At 42.6% G+C, this 20812-nt stretch overlaps 1 protein-coding gene across 16 annotated transcripts in view; it reads left to right on the forward strand.

Moving 5' to 3' along the window:
• Positions 1 to 20812, forward strand: part of Prune2 (prune homolog 2 with BCH domain) — a 271622-nt gene that overhangs the window by 57401 nt on the left and 193409 nt on the right. For all 16 annotated transcript variants that reach the window (NM_001419567.2, XM_087549667.1, XM_087549653.1 and 13 more), the window contains 2 exon segments: positions 2924 to 3073; positions 5050 to 5144. In NM_001419567.2, the coding sequence (NP_001406496.1) occupies positions 2924 to 3073; positions 5050 to 5144 (245 nt within the window).

Genomic DNA, 20812 nt, shown 5'->3' on the forward strand with positions numbered 1-20812 from the left:
AGAACCTGTCAGACTGTTGGACCTTTGTGGTTTTATTTCCTCAGAGATGTATTCTAGGGGATGACTGCCAATGCTCAGATCCATTAAATTGCTGAATCATCACACTGAGGGGTGTATGTGTGTGTGTGTGTGTGTGTGTGTTTCCAGGAACCATCTGGCAGTGAGATTTCAGCCACTGATTTCCAAGCATGCTTCTGTCAAGTCCAAGCTTTGCCCAAATGGCCCTTCAAGTTTGTTTGCATAAGGCCTTGACAGCAGCCACAAGTAGAAGTCTAAAGCAAACAGCAGCTCTTGTTCTTAGCCTAGGGTAAAGTGGAAAACCACGCCCAAGTCCTCAGAAGCAGGCTTTCCGTTCCCCAGGCAATCCCGGCTGACCTTTAATAAAGACTAGTTGTTTGCTATTTTGGTAGACTGGATTAACAGCTTCAAAAAGGTCCTTATAAGGAGGTCAAATGGGAGATGTACAGAGCCAAAGTGTTTTTTTTCTTTCTTGCTCCAAGGGTGACTCATCCTATTTCCGATGATTATAACATCCAAGGGAATTACGCTGTCTGCTTTGCTTAGGAAGAGGCTAGAGGTAGGAAACAGAAATTATAGTTTCTCCTAGAAACTCAAAGTAACTCTTCAATCTCGGTTTTACTTTGTCAGCCGTGCAAAGGTATCCTTTCTCTTAATCTCGGACATTCTAAATCCGCAAGGATTGTAAGCGAATAATGTGCTTATTTCTATATCTTTTTAAGCGGAAATGGGAATCTCATTGTAAGTCTTTCTTCTCTTTTCTCTCTTCCTTCTCTGCTTGCGTCAATTATTCCTTCCTTAATATTTTTGTTTGTTTATGGGTAAGCAGAAAGAGGACTTTTCTTTTCTGTTAGGAATTCATCATGTAGACAACAGTAATATCCTGTGCTGTCTCCCAGTTAATGTTTTTAAATGTAATTTCTAGCAGTCTTGCTGCCTACAATATTTCACTTTATCTTAACTACGATTTTGGTTCGTAGTTCTTCTTGAATGTTACAATTCTCTCTCCCCCTTCCCTAGCAGGAACTGTTCAGACACATATTAGAACCAGACTCCTGTTCTTGGGTCCTCACATTTTTCTCTCCAAGCTTCAGGAGACAGATTTTCTTCTGACTTAGTTTCCAGTTCCCCACCACACCTGATCTACTGCAGAAAACAATCTGAGCTTCTTAAGGCCAGCCTTTAAATTGAGAGTTTTAAATTTTCATTTGATTGGCTGTAAGATTCTAACTCCTGTTGGCTCTGTTCCATTTGTCTTCTTGTGAATGCTCCCTCCCCCCATAGTCTACAGTCACTCAGTTTTAGTTCCTTCTATGCAGTAGCCTTTGAATGACAGCTGAACATTAGTTACAGGGTCAAGGTGGGAAGAGCAGACCTCCTTTCTCCTTTCAGAGCCGCTGGTAAAGTCACAGAGATCACATCTGTCTGATCAAACTGACCCAAAGTAGGATTTGCAATACCTGGAGAATGTTCTGTTTTGGTTTTGCCCTTCTCCTTGGCAGCAGCTGGCAAATATTTGCCAAAGAGAGCCAGCCAGCAGATATTTCAGGCTTTGTTGAGACACTTAAGTCTGATCTCATATATTTAAAAAAGCCTGTGAACAATGTAGAGATGAATAGGGATGGCTATGTCACCAGAAACTTTATTTACAAGATCAAGCAGTAGCTAGACTGGTAGCCCATCATGCCTCCAATCCCCAAACCCAGAAGTCTAAGAGTCCTTCTCCCTGAAGGCTTTCTCTGAGGCCTTATGAGACAACTGTTAGTCTAAGGGCTTCTCCGTCCAGTGTCTACAATTTCTAAATTAGCAGATGCTTTGAGAGGAATGCTGGAATGCCGGCTCTCCCTTCTGTACATGCTGCGTCCTAACTCCTAAGTTGCTGCTGGGGGCCTCTGATACATTCACAGGTTTTGTGTTGTTGCATAGAACATTGTTCTAGTGCAGCTGGTTTACTAGATCCAAAATCTGGTAAATATCTGTTATGAAATTTGCATTTGTGTTGGTCCTAAATATAAATAGAAAAATAATTTTTATGTTTTATATTTTTATATCAAAAATTCCTCAAGATCTCTATGGTCGCCCTCCACTTTTGCCTGGTTATTTTTACTAAATCTGTCCCACCTTCTTCATGGTAAGATGGTATTCATAAACACAGAATAGAGAAGAAAACAGCTGTGCTCCCTACCTTTTCTTATCTGTTAATTTTCTATATAGTAGCCAGAGTACAAATTCTGGCTTATAAAAATGCAAAATGCAGATACCATAGTATGTTGTTCCTCCTTTTTAAAACTCTGTGATAATCCTCTATTTCCCTTAGATGACAAATACAGATGGTAAGACAGGTTGAAGTGACTATTGTTTCCTGCCTCTACCTCTTCAGCCTTCTTTTCATTTTAGCATTTCCCCCTAAAACAAGAGCATCACACTAGTAGCCTGAGTCTGAGGTTCAGGTTCAGGCTTTGAGACAATATGATTAGATAACTGTAAATTACTTCAAAGCTGTGTATGGTGCTTGAACAGCTAGAAACAGCCTTCAGGTTGGCCCACTGTCAGACTGTGCAGCAATATTATACAATCATTTGGTTAGGAAAAGAAATAAATTAATATAAAAAGTGGTAGGATGGTGAGTTGTAAGAATGTTCTCTGATCCCTTAAAGGGGATAGAACTGACTAAAATTTTAAATGGTTTGCCATTAATTTCCATTTTGAAATCATTTAAAACCAAGGTTCCCTCCTCCCCTGTGTGTTGTGTGAAGATGTTTTGTTCCTTCTTCCCAAATTGTGTCCTGGAGAGCAGGAGCCACCAGTCCCTGAAGCCAGTATCTGCTACACGGGGACATTGATTTTCATTGTCCCTGCCTTGACTGGTAGAGAGCTCAAGAGCATTTGTTCCCATGCCTTTCAGGCAGCATCCTGTTCAAATGGATGACCATGGATCCTGAGCTCCCAGAGAAGCAGGAGGAAATTCTCTCCATCCTGGAAGAACAGTTTCCCAACCTGCCTCCAAGGGACGATGTCATCAGTGTGCTGCAGGAGAGCCAGCTCAGTGCTCAGGGTAAGTGACCATCCCTGTCTCTCACTGCTTCCTGGAGGGGTAGCCTGTGTGGAGCGCTATTTGAGTGTGCTGGCATTCTCTTCCCACTCTCTGTATGTTGGGGAGGGGTTCTGGGTTTGTGCTGTTGGCTTCCTATGTTGAAACCCCTTTCTCAGGCTTCTACCTGGGTGCAGACACCTTGCATGTTAGCCCATGGATTATACCTGATGGGTCATGGAGTTCTCTAAGGCAAAGTAGTTAATTTGAGAAGTCTCTCAAGTGCTTTATCCAGCAAATAAGCCCTGTAGGATACAATAGCTCAGTAAAGAACTCTGAGAAAGAATTAAATCTGTGTCTTAGGGTGGCCCCCTGTACAGTGTAGCCCTGGATGGAATCAGGCCACCCTGACCATAAGACCTAGAGGTTAACTTTGTGGAATTTTGTGAGTTGGCTAATACTGGATTAGCAGTTTGAAATTAGTCATGGTAGGTGTCATAACACAGCAGAAACAGATGAAGTACTACAAACTAGATTTAGTTGCTGTTCGTTAAACCAGAAAACCACTGAAATAGTATGTGCTCTCTAGTCTAGTGGGGAATGAGTTACCCACAGTAGGCTCCAGTGGCCATCAGACGGCCAGAGGAGTATGATGCTGGATTAAATAAGGTAAAAAGAAGAAAGGGATGTGGGTAGTGCTTTGTCAGCATCTTCCACACATCATCTCCTGGGCATGAGCGTGGGTACATGCATGTGCACAGATGTACAGTGGTGTATGTCTTTGTTTCCCGTACACACTAAGCTGCTATGGTGGTACTGTACTCTAGAAATCAAGTCACCCTGAATCAAAGGAGAACATTGAGTTGCTGTCTGTTCCCCATGTTGCTGTGATGGACAGCATGGACCATACTGACAGGGTAGACAGTAGACCATCTTCACAAGCATCATGAAAAAATGCCTGTGCTTCCCATAGCTTTCTAGTGGATCTGTCAATAGAAAAGGCCAGGCAAACACTAAGACAAGACCGTTCTTGTTTACCTGTGATAGCTTTCCTTGAAACACTTGGGTCAACCAACTTACAGCTCTAGAGTTCTCAACAACGGATTCAATTTAGATTGTTTCTGTCATCAAATAAGGAATTCAATAACACTTATTGACAGATTATTACAGCCATGATCAGCTCAAATAAGATAGCTGTTGTTGTGTTTCACTGGGTGGTACTGTGTAACCTGACTTGCTTGCCTGGAGCTCTTTATGTAGATCAGGCTGGCCTTGAACTCTTAAAGATCCACTTGCCTGTGCTTCCCAAGTGCTGGGATTAAAGATGTTCAATACCATGGCTGGCTCACTTGTGATAGTTTTATGAAGCTTATAAAGTATAACTTACATCAAATTAAACTGGCAATAATAAAATTATAGGGCAGTCACCTAAATCTGGGCCTTTTATCATAGTACTAAACTAGTTCATATGGTAAAGCTGCCCACTCCTTCCCTAACTGACCTACTCTGAGGATCTGGAGGCTGACACCCAGTGTGGCCTGTTCCGGGCTCTCTTGACTCTAGCTTCAGCTTGGTCAGTGGAAGGAACAGTAAGGGCAGAAGGAAAAGACCTATGGCTGCGGCTGCACAAGCATTTCCACTCCATTCTTGCTGTGACACCTGGCTCTGGCACATTCTTTTCTCTAGCCCTAGCCCTCCCACCCCCATCCCTGCCTTGCCTATGGTCTTAGCTACACTCTGACCACTTCCTCTTTCATTTGCTCCTTTGTCCTGCCACCCCCTCCCTGTGAGTGTTCTGTTCCATGAGAGATAAGTTCTTTTTCCTGCCTGCATCGGACCTGACATAGATGCAGCCACAAATGTACTTTTTGATTTCGTGTGCTCTTATTACAGATAAAAATGATACTTTAAACTGTTGAGATCAGTAGAACAACTTTTTAAAATAACACATATATTTTTAACAGACCCCAGGTATAATTTTTTCCCTTTGTTATCCACAGGTTTAAGTCTTGAACAAACAATGTTGAAAGATCTAAAGGAGCTGTCAGACGGTGAAATAAAAGTGGCCATCAGCACCGTGAACATGACCCTGGAGGTAAGGGCAGGGCGCTTTCCCAGCCAAAATGGATTTCACACAGTTGCCATCTGAATGCCTGTGTCATAGATCATGATATAAGTTTGCCATGAGTGTCTGAATTGGTGGAAAACAGCCAGGCCTGGATCTTCATCTCAGAAAACAAAACCACAACCACACCCCTTCACACTTGTGGTGTATGTGTGTTTACTTATAACATACAAGATTACGTTCACTTGCGTATTTTCTCTGTGCAAACATATTGTGGTTTGGCCTTTGTAAGCTATTTGGACACATTTTGACACTCAGCCATGACAACTCAACTCGAGTATGAGTTGAGCCTCAGCCCTCCAATGTGGATAGTGAATGACTTAGAATGAATGCTACCCAGTGTTTATGTCTTTCTTTAGTAAATTATCTCTTGTCTACTTTGGGGGTTCCAACAACTTGAGCTATATTGTATAGTGACCCATCTATGTCTTTGAGGAAGTCTATACTTTTTTTTAACATGTTTTATTTCTTTAAGCTTTCCATATTTTATTGGAAGCAGGTAGTTCAGCAATGTGTGGAGATAAAGTTTACTATATAGGCATCTGTCCTTAGAATGGGACGTTGCTGTTCGTGTCTTCCTTGTGATGATGGTGGCTGCCTCAGTGCATCTATTTCTGGATAAAGGCCTGAATAAATATTGGTGTCCATGGTTTAGAAAAACCAAGAGCAAACCAGGACCACCCTTGTTCTGTGACCTCTCTCTGAATTCACCCCCGGTGGATAAGCCTCACAGTTTAGCTCACAGACGTACATGAGCATCAGGGCTGGCAGTCATCCGTACCAGTCGGTAGCACTTCCAAGCTGATGAAGCTTCTTTTCTTTCTTTTTTTTCTCCATCTTTATTAAATTGGATATTTCTTATTTACATTTCAATTGTTATTCCCTTTCCCAGTTTCCAGGCCAACATCCCCCTAACCCCTCTCCCTCCCCTCTTCTATGGGTGTTCCCCTCCCCATCCTCCCCCCATTACTGCCCCCCCCAACAGTCACATTCACTGGGAGTTCAGTCTTGGCAGGACCAAGGACTTCCCCTTCCACTGGTGCTCTTACTAGGATATTCATTGCTACCTATGAGGTTGGAGCCCAGGGTCAGTCCATGTATAGTCTTTGGGTAGTGGCTTAGTCCCTGGAAGCTCTGGTTGGTTGGCATTATTGAAGCTTCTTTTCAATGTGTAGATCAATAAGACAGTTTCCATGGACTTCCGGATTGATAAATACTCCATCTAATTAGCTGTGGGTGTGAACCACTATAAGAAATGTGTGCAATTTGGGATGTACTAACTAGATAATCACCTTCAATTAGAAATCTGCCTCTTTTCTAGAAACCGAAGCAAACATGGATCTTGCAAGGGTCAGTAGCTCTGAGAATCATTTCTACTGGTTCAAGCCTTAGGGTTTTCTTTAGCTTCCCCCTCCCCTGTCCCCCTTCATTTAATGGCATCTTATTAGGTTTTAAATGACTTGTTTGGAATTCCTTCCTAAATTAACATAGAACATCTTGTAATTGCTCAGGGAACTGTCTGTAGTTAGTTATTTTAAGGCTATGAAAATCATACACTTACTATAGCTTTAGTACACCTTCATTTATATTATAGCAGTATACAAATGGCTTTGTCAAATATGTTAAATTGTAAATGTTTATCAAGGAGAATGAGGGGTGGAATGATTGTCTTAATCTTGACAGTAATTTCCATGAAGGTCCAGTAATTAATCAGGTCGTTAAGTATGAATCTGGAGTCCCTGTGTGATTTTTCTGGGAGCAGGGAGGGCATTCGTGTCTATGGACAGGTTCATCTGAAACTCTCACCAGCTGAAAGCAAATGGAAATGTTGTTAAACACCACATCTGCATTTACACCAGAGTGCTGATGTTCAAGAGAATGGGGGAAAGGAGCAAGGACTCCTCTATAATATGCTACCCCTTCCTTCGAAGAGAGAGTACTCACTAATGCAGTGTGTCTGTGAAACCCCACACATACTCAAAGGCAGAATTTAGTCTTCTTCCTAAGGCATCCTGTGACACAGAACTGTTTCCCATAACTCTATTTGGAGATGGTTAGGGTTCAGAATTCCTTTCTAATTTTCACCTACCACTTTAATAATAAAGACAAGAGTCTCCCAAATGTTATTGTGTGTATTTTAGAATAGTTTGTTGTTCAGTGCCCCTGTCCATCTGGGTATGTTTTCAAAGAGACTTTGTTCCCAAAGCTTTCTAAACAGGGCTATTCTCTCAGACATGGTCACATTGGGTTGCCACTTCTTCATGGCCCCTTATTTCTTACTGCCAATCTCTGAGCTCTTAGGCAACATAGTCTCTGTGATGGATACCCTGAGGATTTAACTATATACTATGAATCCCATGAAGTGTGAACTGGCTTTGTATACTTAATCATAACTGGATGATTTTTAAGCTTACTGGGGGTGCTAGTTTGACATGTCTTCAACTTTCGGGCACAAGTGTGTGCACATAGTAGATGCTTAGTTAATATAAATATTTATTTGTTATTTGTTTGATATCTGATTGTTATTTCATTCTGATTTATTTACTTTTATACCTCTGAGGAGCAAGCTTAATGCTTCCTAGTAAAAATTCCTACCACTGCCTAGTGTTCTCTCTCTCTCTCTCTCTCTCTCTCTCTCTCTCTCTCTCTCTCTCTCTGAGATTGTATTTTTCCATGTAGCTCAGGGTAGTCTTGAATTCACTTTCTATTGCCCCATTCGAACCAGTCTTTCTATTATACCTGAAAGCTAACATCAGATAATTTTTTAAATGGCCTGTATATTCATCTTAATAGATATTACCACTACTCTAGCAGTCTAAAAATTGAGTGAGTAGTTTTGCAAACTATCCAGCTATTAAGCCAGAAGAGGGAGTCTAAAGCATGTCAAAGGAAAAGGAGAAAATGTTCCCTAATTCCACCACTGTGTAGGAGATGGACCTTGTTTGCCCAATGGCCCAATTAATTTTCTTGGATGAAAATATTTGGTTTAGAAAACCAAGATGTTTTTCTCCTTGTAGAATACCCAGCAGGGCGAGCCACAGGTGTGGGATGTAGAAATCTCTGGTGTTGACAGATAGATTCAGGTTTTCCACATGATAAGGAGAAAGCTGATAGATCGTCATTTGTCATTTTTATTGTAGATTTCTCATAAGCAATAATTGTGACCTAAAATATGTTAATATTGGTTGTGGAAAGAGCTACAATGAAATCAAATCATTACAGTTACGCAGAGTTTCAGAGCTTTGCTCAGTAGACAAGGTAACAAGTGGTTTTGAGGTGTGACAAGCACAAAGCCTTACTTGAAGCTGGGGCAGCAGCAGCAGCAGCAGCAGCAGCAGCAGCAGCAGCAGCAGCAGCAGCAGCAGCAGCAGCAAGCCTTCCTTACAGACAGGGGTCTTGGAAGCAAAGTCATCAGGCTCCTTTCCCCATTTCCTCTAAGCCATTTTGAGTCTGACTGTAGCATGTACCCTATAAAGAATACACATCAAGTTGTGACACCCAGTCCATCAACTGATGGTTATTGAATTGATTCTTTAGGCCTTTTTATTGGTTACTAATTTGCCCATCAGAAGTCAGTTGAAACCAAAACGACCTTTATTCATTTGCTAGCAGAACCTTGAATGATTCTGTGTATGGGGCCTCCTTGACACCTGGTAAAGTGCTACATACTAAGATGTCTGTATCTTCCACTCTAGTGAGAAGTTACTGGGGTAGATCATGACAGTACTATAGTAACGGTTCCTTTGTCAACACTCCCTTACGAATCTCCCCGGAGACGATAGCTTGGTAGCATCTTTCCTCTGTTAGAGCAAAGGTCAGACACTGGCCGGGCTGCCTTATATCAGTGCACTTGAATTTGTTCACAAACAGAGACACATGCTGTAACCCATGCTAGGGCTGATGTAAAGGGGCTGTGACGTGACATTCACAAACTACACTGTTCAACAGAAATGTGTTATCATGTGGTTCCGGAAGCTCAAGGCCTCAGATCAAGATGCAGGTTAGTGCTATCTAAAGGTTGTGAGAATAAACAATGTTCCTTGGCTTGTAGAAGCATCACCTAGTCTCCTGACCTTATGTTCAGGTCATCTGTCTGTCCTTGGTATGTGGCTCTGTGTCCTGATTCTCTTGCTTTAAGAACATCAGTCATGGGGTTGGGGATTTAGCTCAGTGGTAGAGCGCTTGCCTAGAAAGCGCAAGGCCCTGGGTTCGGTCCCCAGCTCCGAAAAAAAGAAAAAAGAAAAAAAGAAAAAAGAACATCAGTCATAACAAGCCATATCCCACCTAATGACCTCATCTCACTTATATCTATAACAATTCTGTTTCTAAATACAGCCCCATTCTAAGTGTGCCCAGTTAAGATTTTGACATGGGTTTCAGGGGATATGCACGGTGATGAGCTCTCCCAGGAAGCTCAAGATAATAAAACGTCCAATAAGATCATCTATGAACATGGATCTGCTGCTGCCACATGAAAATCAGTTTACTGTGGGTGAGAAGCACAGCTGATCACAGCTCCTAACATTTAGTCCACATTTAGAGCCGGTGTGCAGGACTATACTTCTACAGGGCTGGGAGCTGGGGGATTCCTCCTGACCAGCTCTGCTATTTGAACATGGAGGAGAGAGCTCCGGCCTGCATTCTGGTGGAGGGATTCAGTACACTTACTCACTCTGATTCTGTCCGGCATAGAGACCACTGCTCACAAGGTGCCTTGGAACACAGCAGGGGGAAAAACACCAGCACTTTCCGTTAGCATCAAGAGCACAGACCACTCTGTGACCACTGTTCCATTCCTCTCTAACAAAAGGGAATCTTTCTTTAGGTTTGGTGAATGTAAATGGTCCATCATGACTGGTGATTTAAGACTGAGCAAGCCAGTCCGAAGTCTACACTGTTTTAGACACCAACGATGGATTTCTTATTATTTGAGCTTATATTTTCTCTTTTAAGTCATGATTGAAGACCTGATTTATTTTGTTATAAAATGCATAGGATTTTTGTGTGTTTTGTTTGTTTGGTGTGTGTGTGTGTGTGTGTGTGTGTGTGTGTGTGTGTGTGTGTGTGTTTGGGAAACATTATTTTCCTCCTTTTTTTCTTTTCAAGACAGTGTTTATCTGTGTATCCTTGCCTGTCCTAGGACTCACTTTGTAGACCAAGCTGGCCTCGAACTCACAGATCTGCATGTCTGATTAAAGGAGTATGCCACCATTGCCCTGCTTAGGAAAACATTTTTGACTAGCATATGTTTCAAAATGTTAATAAATACTGAAGTGTTTCTGAAAAAATGACTTTTCAAGCCTTTTAACACAACCAATGGAAATATAGGGACAAGCTCTTTCCAGGTCTTGTCCTGTTTTCATTTGAAGAAATTATTTTGAGTGTGTGTGTTTTTCTAGGATCAAGCCAGGGCCTTATGTATGCCAGGCATATGCTCTGCTAAGCCACATCCCTAGCACTTCCAGGCTCTAAATGATGATTACTTCTATCTCCTTCGGAGCCCAGGACTGTCAGCTCTTCCTGGCTACTATGAAAGACATTGGCATGTGATGGAGCATGCTCTGTGTGCAGTGAGAACATCATTAATCCAGCCCTCCTGGGTCCCCAACAGGGACATGTGATGGTGGCTTCTTTCTCTGGTGAAAGTGGCTCTAACGTCTACAGCAGATGAGCCCCTGACCTCAGAGGCTCAACACAGAGTTGCTTGTGTGCACTCATGTAGCAGTCCCATTTGGAGCTTGGGTTGGGTGGCTGGAGGTGATTTGAAAACTATTTCCAACATACTACTCCTAGCATGACCTGCATGGACTCATCCTACTCCACAAAGAGGAGAGAATTCCAGGGGCCAAGGAAGGAAGGTTTTCTACATCCTCTCAGAACAGAAAGTCAGCCACATCAGTTAATGGCCAACCCAGTGTGGGTGACAGCTCTTAAAAGCTGGTAACCTGGAGCACAAGCGCAGCCTTCAGATAACTCAACAGGTTGCAGGGCCTCCTTCCTGTGTAGCTCAGCTGCTCTGAGCCTTGTTTTTCCCAACCTGACTCTAAAATTCACAATCATGCACCAGTCCACTCCCTTAGTGACATGACTTTCCCAAATCAGTGAATAAACGCAGATCAGCCTGCTCAGTCAACACATTTAATGGAAGGAAATTTTTAAAAAATCAAAACAAACCAGAATGACTCTTGAACATTGGTTGTCAGTCTGGATGATGAAACCATGTGTGACCGAGGTATTTGAACTTCGTCATTCTCGTACTGAAGAATCCCAAGGGGTTTGAAGCAAATGACAAAATGGTTAGATGACTTTGTGTACATGGGGGAGTTTTAAGAATTGGTATGTATGAGGCACACGAAGCATGGATTTCCATTTGCAATCAGTTTTAAGCTAATAATTCATAGCTATGAGCCATTCCTTACAGTGGGAAGCAACAGGCAGGAGGAGCGGAGCATGTCTCTTTAAGGACTGCTCTAAGCAGCTGAGGTGTGTGACGTGTAAGATCTTTGCAAACTATACTAGGCACCTTCTGATGATGGGAGAAATATGCCATCAACAAAATATGTCACCAACTGTCTATTGGCCACCTTTTGGTCATCGTGATGAAATACCTTAGATAAATCAATGTATAGAGAAGAAAGGTTTGTTTTGCTTGGCTCGTGGTGCAGGCGGTTTCAGTCCATGGTAGCTTCGAGTCTGGTGATATAGTACAGCCTGGTCGGGCATGTGGTGGAGGAGGCTGTTCACCTCAGGGAGGATTCGATCGAAAAGGGAAGCAGGAGGGCCTTGGAGGTAAAATATCCCTTTCAAGGCCACTCCCCTAGCTGCCTAAATTCTTCCGAGTATGCCCAGCCTCCATTTTTCCCCCAGCCATGTCACAGGTTGGAAATCAAGCCTTCAGCACCACAGGCCTCTGATTCAAATTACAACACAGCCCAGGGTTTAAAATACATTAAAATAGAATTTTTATTTTGTTTCTCCAACAAAACTCAACTTGGGGCAATGTGTATCTTAATTGATACCTTTTATTTATTTTGCCTATCTTAAATGGACATTAATGATTCATAAAACATATTTCATCTAGTTCTCCCCTGTCAATGAATTTCCCTAAGTGGCATCAGATCCCCTTTTACATTTTCCAGCCATTATTCTGCTTGCTATGATCTTAATATTTGCATCTCTCCAAGATTGATATTGAAACTTAATTCTTAACACAGTGGTGTTGAGAAGTGAAAGCTTTAGGAGACTATTAGGTTAAATTAGATAATTTTCATAATGGCTGTTTCTAATTTGCAAATAATGGGTTTGCATATTTTCTGAAATTTGACAACCATCCCTTGCCACCCCTTACAACATGGTGCCAGCGTTCCACTGGAGCTCTGACTCCGACCCCTGATGTGAGGGGGAGGGGGCACGTGACTCACTGGGCAGGAAATGGAGGTAGTGGCTTGGCATACAATCTACTGGAGCAGGCAAACTTGTTTCTGGTACCCAGTGCTGTGTCACGAAGCGCAAAGTTTCTTCTCTAAAATGTTCTGTCCACAGAGGGTCGCCAATAATCTGTTTGTTACTGGATATAAGAAAGAGGCCATTAGACTTTTAAGGGGGCTCTTGTTGAGGATATGTAGAAAAACACATCCCTTTGTAAGATGCTAGAGCTGAAGTGCTGATAACTTTTTTAAAGGTGAACAAGTGAATAGATTTTTTTAATCATCAAAGGTAAAAAGTTAATTTATGATATTCATAGCTTCCTTAGCTACTTTCATGAGCTCTGGGCAAGGGCTTTGCATTTTCAACAGCTCCTGATTCTAGTCTAGACTAAGAGTCTGGTCAGATTGGAAGTACCAGAGAGCATTAATAATTGACCTATATTTTTCCTCACTGAGCCCAAACACAGCTGTGGCTGCCTCTAAGGTTGCTGGGGACTCAGGCTGAAGATGCCCCACTTTCTCCACATTTTGCTTGCTTCTCTGCAGCAGAAGATGCAGCCACCACCCCCTCTTGTGTATGGGACTGTAAACCTCTCTTGTGAACTGTTACCAAGATGGCCTGTGCCTGAGAGGGCTCACAACCCCTTTGAGCTGTATCTCGGGTTTTCTGTCACTTTGTTCCCATTTCTCCTCTGAGTAGGTTCTGCAGAGCTTCCCATTCCCAAGCTCTTCCCTGAGATCTTGTCAATACTCTGGGCCACTTCTGCCTGGACACTGCTGTTCTTCCTTCCATCCACTGAAAATTTGTCATTTTAAAAAGCTACATTCTTTGGGTTCACCATCAGAATGCCTAGGGTGCTCCCTTATAGTAGATGGATACTTCTTTTCTTCCCATATGGGGCCTCTCTTCTTAGTTCAGCGTTACATTTAGGGAGAGAACATTATTCATAAACCTTTTTTTTTTGTATTTTTGTATTTCATCGCCTATGTGTGTTTTGGGTCTCTTAGTCCTTCCCTTCCCACCCCAAGTGTGTGTGGCAAATGTATTGGTCTGTGTGTGTGATTGGATGTGCATGTGCATGTGTGTGTGGGGGGGCACACATCTAGAAGTTAGAAATTGACACTAGGTATCTTCCTTAATTCCTTTCTGTCTTATGGAGGCAGGGTCTCTCATTTGGCCTCAAAGTTTGCTAGTTTAACTACTAAAGATGCTTACTTAGCTCTGAGGATATCCTGAGTCTCAAACTGTGGGGTCAGGTAGGTGAGCACACCCACCGTGCATTTGCCTGTACACCGGGGATCTGAACCTGTCTCCTTCACTTGTACAGTAAGCATTTTCTCCACTGAGCCATCTTCCCAACCCCCACTTTGTCTTTTACAAACAGAATTGTATGTTTCTAGACCCTCAAGAGTGATAAGCAGGCGATTTCTCTCTCTAGAATCCCTTCTAGGAAGGAGGCAGGATATCGTACCTTTGCTCCTGAAGGAAGTGGAGTGCCTGCCTTTCTAAGGAACGATTTTCCCAGCAAGGGCTCCAGTCAGCCACTGTCAGTCTTTAGACATCTGCTGGTATTCAGAAAAGTCATAGGAGACTTTTGTTAGCCTGATCATCCCGTGATGACAAAGAAACTTGAAACAACCAAGTGACTTAACTCCCCCTCCACTCAGCACTGAGGGAATTAAGAAATAGCACCTCTCTAAATCTATTGTGACAATGTGAAGTTTCTTCTTAGTTTGGGATCTAATTTTCTTCTACACGTTTCCTTGGAGAAAGGAACCCCTCAGGGCATAGTGCTGTGCTTCTATAGCTGCTCTTTTGCTCTGTAAATACATTTTTTAAGTGTACTATAATGTCATTTTGATGGCTTAATTTCTGAAAGGATTTGGCTAATTGCCTTTTTAGGAATGTACCCAGACCAGTTTGAGCCACCCTGAGTTACTTTTAATAGCATCTGTTGCTTACCTTGCCTTCAGTTTATTTTCCCTGTCACCTGCCTTCAGAATTCTTCGGCTGATTTGGAGACCTGACCTTGGTTTAAATTAGTTTGACTGCAATATTCCTGCTGAAGCACACGAAATGTTTTAATGGTTAATTACCACACTGTATCAAACTGTCATGGAAAAACAGGTTGTGAAACTAAAGGAAACGTGTTCCTCTTCTCGTGACAGAGAGATCTCTTTAAAAGACAGCCTGCCTTTAATCCCAGCACTTGGGAGGCAGAGACAGTTGGGTCTCAGAAGTCGAGATCAGCCTGGTCTATAGAGAATTCCAGGACAGCCAGGGGTCCATAGAGAAACAAAAACAAATAAACACAAAAAGACAAGGGGAGAATGTCTTTACGCTAGACGCCCCTCTGTGCAAATACAGAGCTGGTCCCCTAAGTAACGAGAATATATTTTGGTACACATTAAATATATATTAATAGCGACTCAGAGGAACAGGAAGGGTCAACAAAGGCTTTCAGATCCTGTGCTGATCCTTAATCCAATGATTGAAAAAATAAATAAATAAAAGGTGCTGTCCCGGCCGCATTAAGAGCATACACAGGCCAGTGGTGCCGCCTAGTGGTACAAAAGGGAAAGCAGGTTGTGAGGCTGGAAAAGCTCTGTGTGCCAGGTCTCACCCTGGCCTTCAAAACCCTTTATCCCACTTTGCTCTACATTTGAAAAGAGAATACTTGTGTTCAGCTCATCCGTCCCACACCTAGAAAAAAAATAAATCCAACATGTCATGAGTGTAACCATAAATATATCGGATTGGGGGATGCCTTTCATTTGGTTTTCTCACTGGACAACCCCCTAAAACCAAGCTTCGAAATAAGATAAGTCCGTGGTGCCAGTTTTATAAGAGAACTCTGAAAGACTCGTCGAAAAGCAGTTTCTGATGTTAGGCACTGTGGCTGCTGTCTTTTGCCTCCCAACCTTTTAGCCTAAGATGCCATTTTACGTACTGTTCTGACATCTTCTTTCAGCTTCTTCACAAGTTCTCATGCCAGGGACACCTCATTTCTCTGGACTTTAAATTGCTTTCCTTTTAGGCCAAAACCTGAAGTGAAACAGTCATTTTGTGTCTACCCGTCTCTGGGCTTCACACAAAGAAGCTCTTACTTAACCCGCATTGCACCCCCTGTGCACCATCTCAGCCTACGACCCAGTGAGTAACGGGTGCGTCTCTGGGCCAATGGGGTTGAAGAGAATGGCTGGAAAGCACAAGCATACTTCATTCAAGCGTTTACTCACCCATTAGCACAGACGTTTGTTCAGGAAACATTAGTTGAGTAGCTACTATATGCCTGAAATATAGTTTTGATCCTGTTATGCCTTGGTCTCTCTCCTATTGTGTCTATAAATGATTGGTCATTCACAGCAGTACAAATCACTAAATACAAGTACAGAGTCTGATTTAGGAGAGGAACACACAGTGGGAAATGTGCCCAGATTAATTTGAAACAAAGCTATGAAAGGTATATAGAAGTTGGTATGTAAATGAGACTTTCTTCTGCAGAGGATAGTGAAAAGTAAAGGTCTTCCCGTGTTCTATCTAGATCAGTGGTTCTCAACCTTCTCAATGCCCTGACCCTTTAATACAGTTTCTCATGGTGCAGTGACCTCAACCATAAAATTATTTCCATTGATATGTCGTAACTGTAATCTGCTGCTGTCGTGAATTTTAATGTAAACATCTTGATATTTCTGATGGTCTTAGGCAACCTCTGTGAAAGTGTCGTTTGACCCCCAGACTGAGAACTGCTGATCTAGGTGAGGAGAGCGTGCATGTTACAGCTAGACAAGAGACCATGGATGCGATATGGAGTTAGGAGCCTGAGGGGAAATAGCTTTGTCCCCATGCTTGCATCCAATTTGGATTTAAATCTGGACAGGCTACAGGGTTGATACTTAACCTCCAAGAAGAATGAAAGCAAGGGAGTGATAGAGTTGGGATCAGAAGAGTTGGGAAGGGGGCCAAGGGTACAAATCCGGAAACAAGATAGAGAGAAGTGTGGCAGGCACATGATTAGGAAGTCAGAAGTTGGCCTTATACCAGCTGCACACCATGGCTGACTAGCAAGACCACAGAACCCAGGATTACTAAAACACTGGGTCGATTCTTCCCTTTCTCCATCAGGAAAAAGGCTGACGTGTTCCTCCTAATCCAGAGTGCACCCATGCTATAGGATGGGACCCAACAAACAGATTATTTCAGACAACCCAGGGTAAAGATGTCTGGGCAGGATGAAGGGAATACAAGTAACTGTTGGGGTCAGAAGAGTTGGGAAGGGAGCCAAGGGTACAAATGCAAACCAAGGTCAGACCCTGTGGTGCGGGCACTGCTGAGGCACAGAGAGCTGAATGAAGCAGAAACAGCACCTAGAGAGTCTGGACCCTGCATTTTGGTTTACATTCTTAGCCCTCATCCGACCCAGAGGCAGATCCACAGCACTGGGAAGGGTTAGGAATATACAGCTGTGCTCACGCAGCATCAGAATGTGGCCATGAAGTCACACTGAATGAGCCAGGCTTTTCAAAGGCTCAAACCAAGTGACATCTCCTCTTTGGTCACAGAAAATAAAAGCACCATGTGCTTCGTCAGATTCGAAATGAAGTCATGAAAAAGGCAACAGACGTCATCAGTGTGTGTTCAGTGGTTTGAATAAGTAGGTGTGTGCCTCTGTCCAGCCCTCCGTGGGCAGGAAGCGCTTTGCCAGTTCCCCCTGACTGTGAAGAAAATCTACTCACGGTACAAAAAACAATTCACAAGGCCTTTCCTAGACCCAACTCTAGATTCTTTAGGTTTATGAAGGTGTCATAAACATGTCAGGCTGGCCTCTTCTCTCCCCTGTGGGTATTTCTGTGGATATGACACAATTACTGACCATGAAATGAATGTCCCAAAATAACGTAATTTGTTTGTCTCAATCTAAATCTTGACTCTTCAAGTCAAAAGTACTCCATTTCCTAGTACATGACATTTTCCAAGTTTACTTCCAGAATATGTTAGTACCAAGATCATAATGGCACCCACAGAAAGATGTGGATAATAAGTCAGGAGTCAGGGTTCCTGGACTGGAGTCTTGGATTGGGCACTATGAGCTCCTTAACTAGAGCTGGTCACTTAGCATTAGTGTACCTCATGCGTAAGATGGGAACTTATTACATCTTTAGAGGGTTGTTCTGGGGACTAGGTCAACAGTGGTAAATACTTAGAATGGTCCTGACATATGGTGAGCCATTCCTAAATATTACAAAAAAATTATATAAAACACTGAAAACATTTTCAGACAGAAAATAATTTCATCATTAACAAAGTAGCAATGAATCTGAGCCTATTTTCATTTTTCAAATGACCAAAAATTTTAAATTATCTGTATGTTCATTGCATGTGCGTAGCCCAGAGGTTGAGGTTGGACAACATGAGACTCTGTTCATCTTACTTCACTTACTTAGATTGAGATAGGGTTTCTCACTGAACCTGGATGTCACTGGTTCTGCTAGGCTGGCGGCACTGCAGTCTGATCTTTAGGATTACTTCAGGAATCCACCTGCCTCGGCGAACAGGAACTAACTTGTTGCAGTTAGCCACCCCATGATCATCTGTTCTCTGCACTTTGACCTGCCATTTTTTCCCCTGATGGTCTCTGTCAAAGTGAAGCCTGTTGAGGAGGTGTGAGAGCTACTCTTACCTGTGGGATAAGAATAAGGACATAGACTGCAGCTAGGCATTGTGCTGGTCTAGTCAAGTGACCGTAGAAGGTTGTCCTCCAAGTGATCACCTCACTAGCCTTGAGTGCTTGGCCAGATTCCCAGAACCAGGCATTTTCCCTCTTCTTTCAGTGGACAGCTGTTGATTACTGCCATGACATGAGTGCCACTATTGTACCCTGCCATGCTGGTCATGGATTGGCACCTCATATGGGTAGGACTATTGATTGCTTCCCTTGCTGGGAATTTGAAGAGCACCTTCTGGCAGTATAAAAGCTAGTCTTCAGGGAGGAGGCTTTCAGGTTCTGACAGATTTTTATTGCATGGGGCATTAGAATTCTTTGATGTATGATTAAACTAAGACAGTGAAGGAAAGCAAATGACCTCAAATCACAGGTTTAATTTCCAAGCCAAGAATCTGACTTTTTTTCAACTACTTGGATGAATTAGTGGGCTGTAAACATAATGCTTCGGTCTATGAAACAACAATGATGACAACTACAACAACAAATGAAGCTCTTGCTTGTCAACTACTCTGTTTGGCTAACAGTTTAGCATGTCTCATGATTCCTCTGGACCTGTCTAAGCTCAGTCATACAGATACAACCAGTCCCCTCCATGTGGTCTTTCATGTGGCTTCATACAAAGCCAGAACCCATCCCAGATACTAGAAGCAAAAATGTTAGAGGTCAGGGCTCACAGGTTCTGTCCCCGAAAACATGGCATTGGTAACACTGTAGAGAGAATGAGGAGAGATATCCCACCTCCAGATGAGAGAAGTTGAAAAATATCCATCAATGCCTGCCAATGGGCCTGGCTCTTTCTTAACCAGTTTTTCATGTGCAGCTGTCCTTGTCCCTGTCCTTGTAACTCCAGGATCCTCTGGGGATGCCCAGGTCTTCAGATGGTCAATTCGCAGTGGGGTAGAATTTCCATATAATCTCCATACATCCTTCCATGTACATTGAATCTCTAGATTACTGTCAACATATAATACTTCATAAACATCATGTCAGTAATTACTGTACCATATTGTATAGGGAATATCAATGAGTAAAAAGTCTGTACATGCCCAGTTATTTTTATCCCAGACATTTAAAAACCAGGATATTTAATCCACAGATTTGGAACACACCGATTCAGAAAGCTGGGAGTATCTGCACCTTCACATGTGCTAGCTGTCTAGGCTTTGTACAGGCGGATACCACCCTATTGAATATTATTGACTAATTGGAAGATTCCTACTCCCAGGCACACTCGGAAAGGATAGTGATGAAGCCACACTATTCTTGCCTTTTGACTGATCCATCTTGCCTTGGAAATGTAGCGGGGGCTCCCAGGCTGCACTTCTCTTTGCTGGCTCTCAAATCTTCAGTAGCATTGGGGGTTTTTACAGCCTACTTTGAAAATACTCATGAAGCTTTCTCTTGATTTACAAGGGTTCATCGTGGCAGGGGATTGTGGAGAGGAAGAAGATACTGAAAAGGTCAGGTTACATGTGTCCGTGCTAGCCCGAGAAACAAAGAAAACTGGAGGGGTTCATATTTATTTATGGCGCGATAGAATTTGAGCTCGAAAAATGTACTGTTGACATTCTTGAGCTACTCAGAGTATGTGATGCAGTTAGGGTAATTTCAGCAAACTCCAACGAGGTGAGTCAGTTACTGGGTGAGCTAAAGAGAGGGCAGAACTGACCAGAATCTTGAAAAAAAGAGTGGCCTTGAGAGTTTTGATGAAGAAATGGCCAAGTTCTTCCCAACATCTTCTGGGGTGTTTTATTGGCCGAAATCCCCAGGAGTTTAGAGTCCAGAAGAGGATTTAGGTATTTTTCATAGGGCATTTGTCTGTGGCAAGGAGCAGGATAAAAGACCATGGAGACCAGGTCTTCAGGACAAGTGAGAGAGGACTTGCCAAGGGACACTTAGTTCAGCGCTTTAGGAGAACTACCAAGAAAGTCTATCACCTGAAATACCATGGTTCATAAAAAACAGAGGTCTTATACCAGTTTTTGCTGCCATAACCAAATACCATGAACTGGGTAATTTACAAAGGAAATTAATTGAGCTTTCAGTATTGGAGGCTGAGAAGTAGATCATGTATCAGTCTACACTGAGAAGAGTCAGTTTTCATGAAAGTGCAGGCATCAGTAACATGGTGAGAGGTGGATACGAGAGACAGAGTGGAAAGGGCTTTTATTATGAAGCCACTTGAGCTAACCTATCAGTCCATGAGTAGATTAGTTCCTATATCTATCTATAAAGGTCCCGTCTGGTTCTACCTCAAATCATAGCACAAAGATACAGACTTCAGAGAAAGTATGCAGCTTTAAACTCTCACCGTCTCAAAGGGGAAAGAGTAATTGAAGTTTGGTAACAAAAGAGAAATATTGGAACATGTGGGTCTATTGGGAATAAACAGAAGGGATATCAATGCTTATCAAGCATTCTAGACCTAGACTAAGCCCTTAGACGAAGAAAACAGTTGGAATAGATATAAAAATCTATGCTGGGC

This window comes from Rattus norvegicus, chromosome 1 (genome assembly GCF_021556685.1).
Source record: "Rattus norvegicus strain SHRSP/BbbUtx chromosome 1, alternate assembly SHRSP_T2T, whole genome shotgun sequence".
In the NCBI taxonomy this organism is placed as follows: Eukaryota; Metazoa; Chordata; class Mammalia; order Rodentia; family Muridae; genus Rattus; species Rattus norvegicus.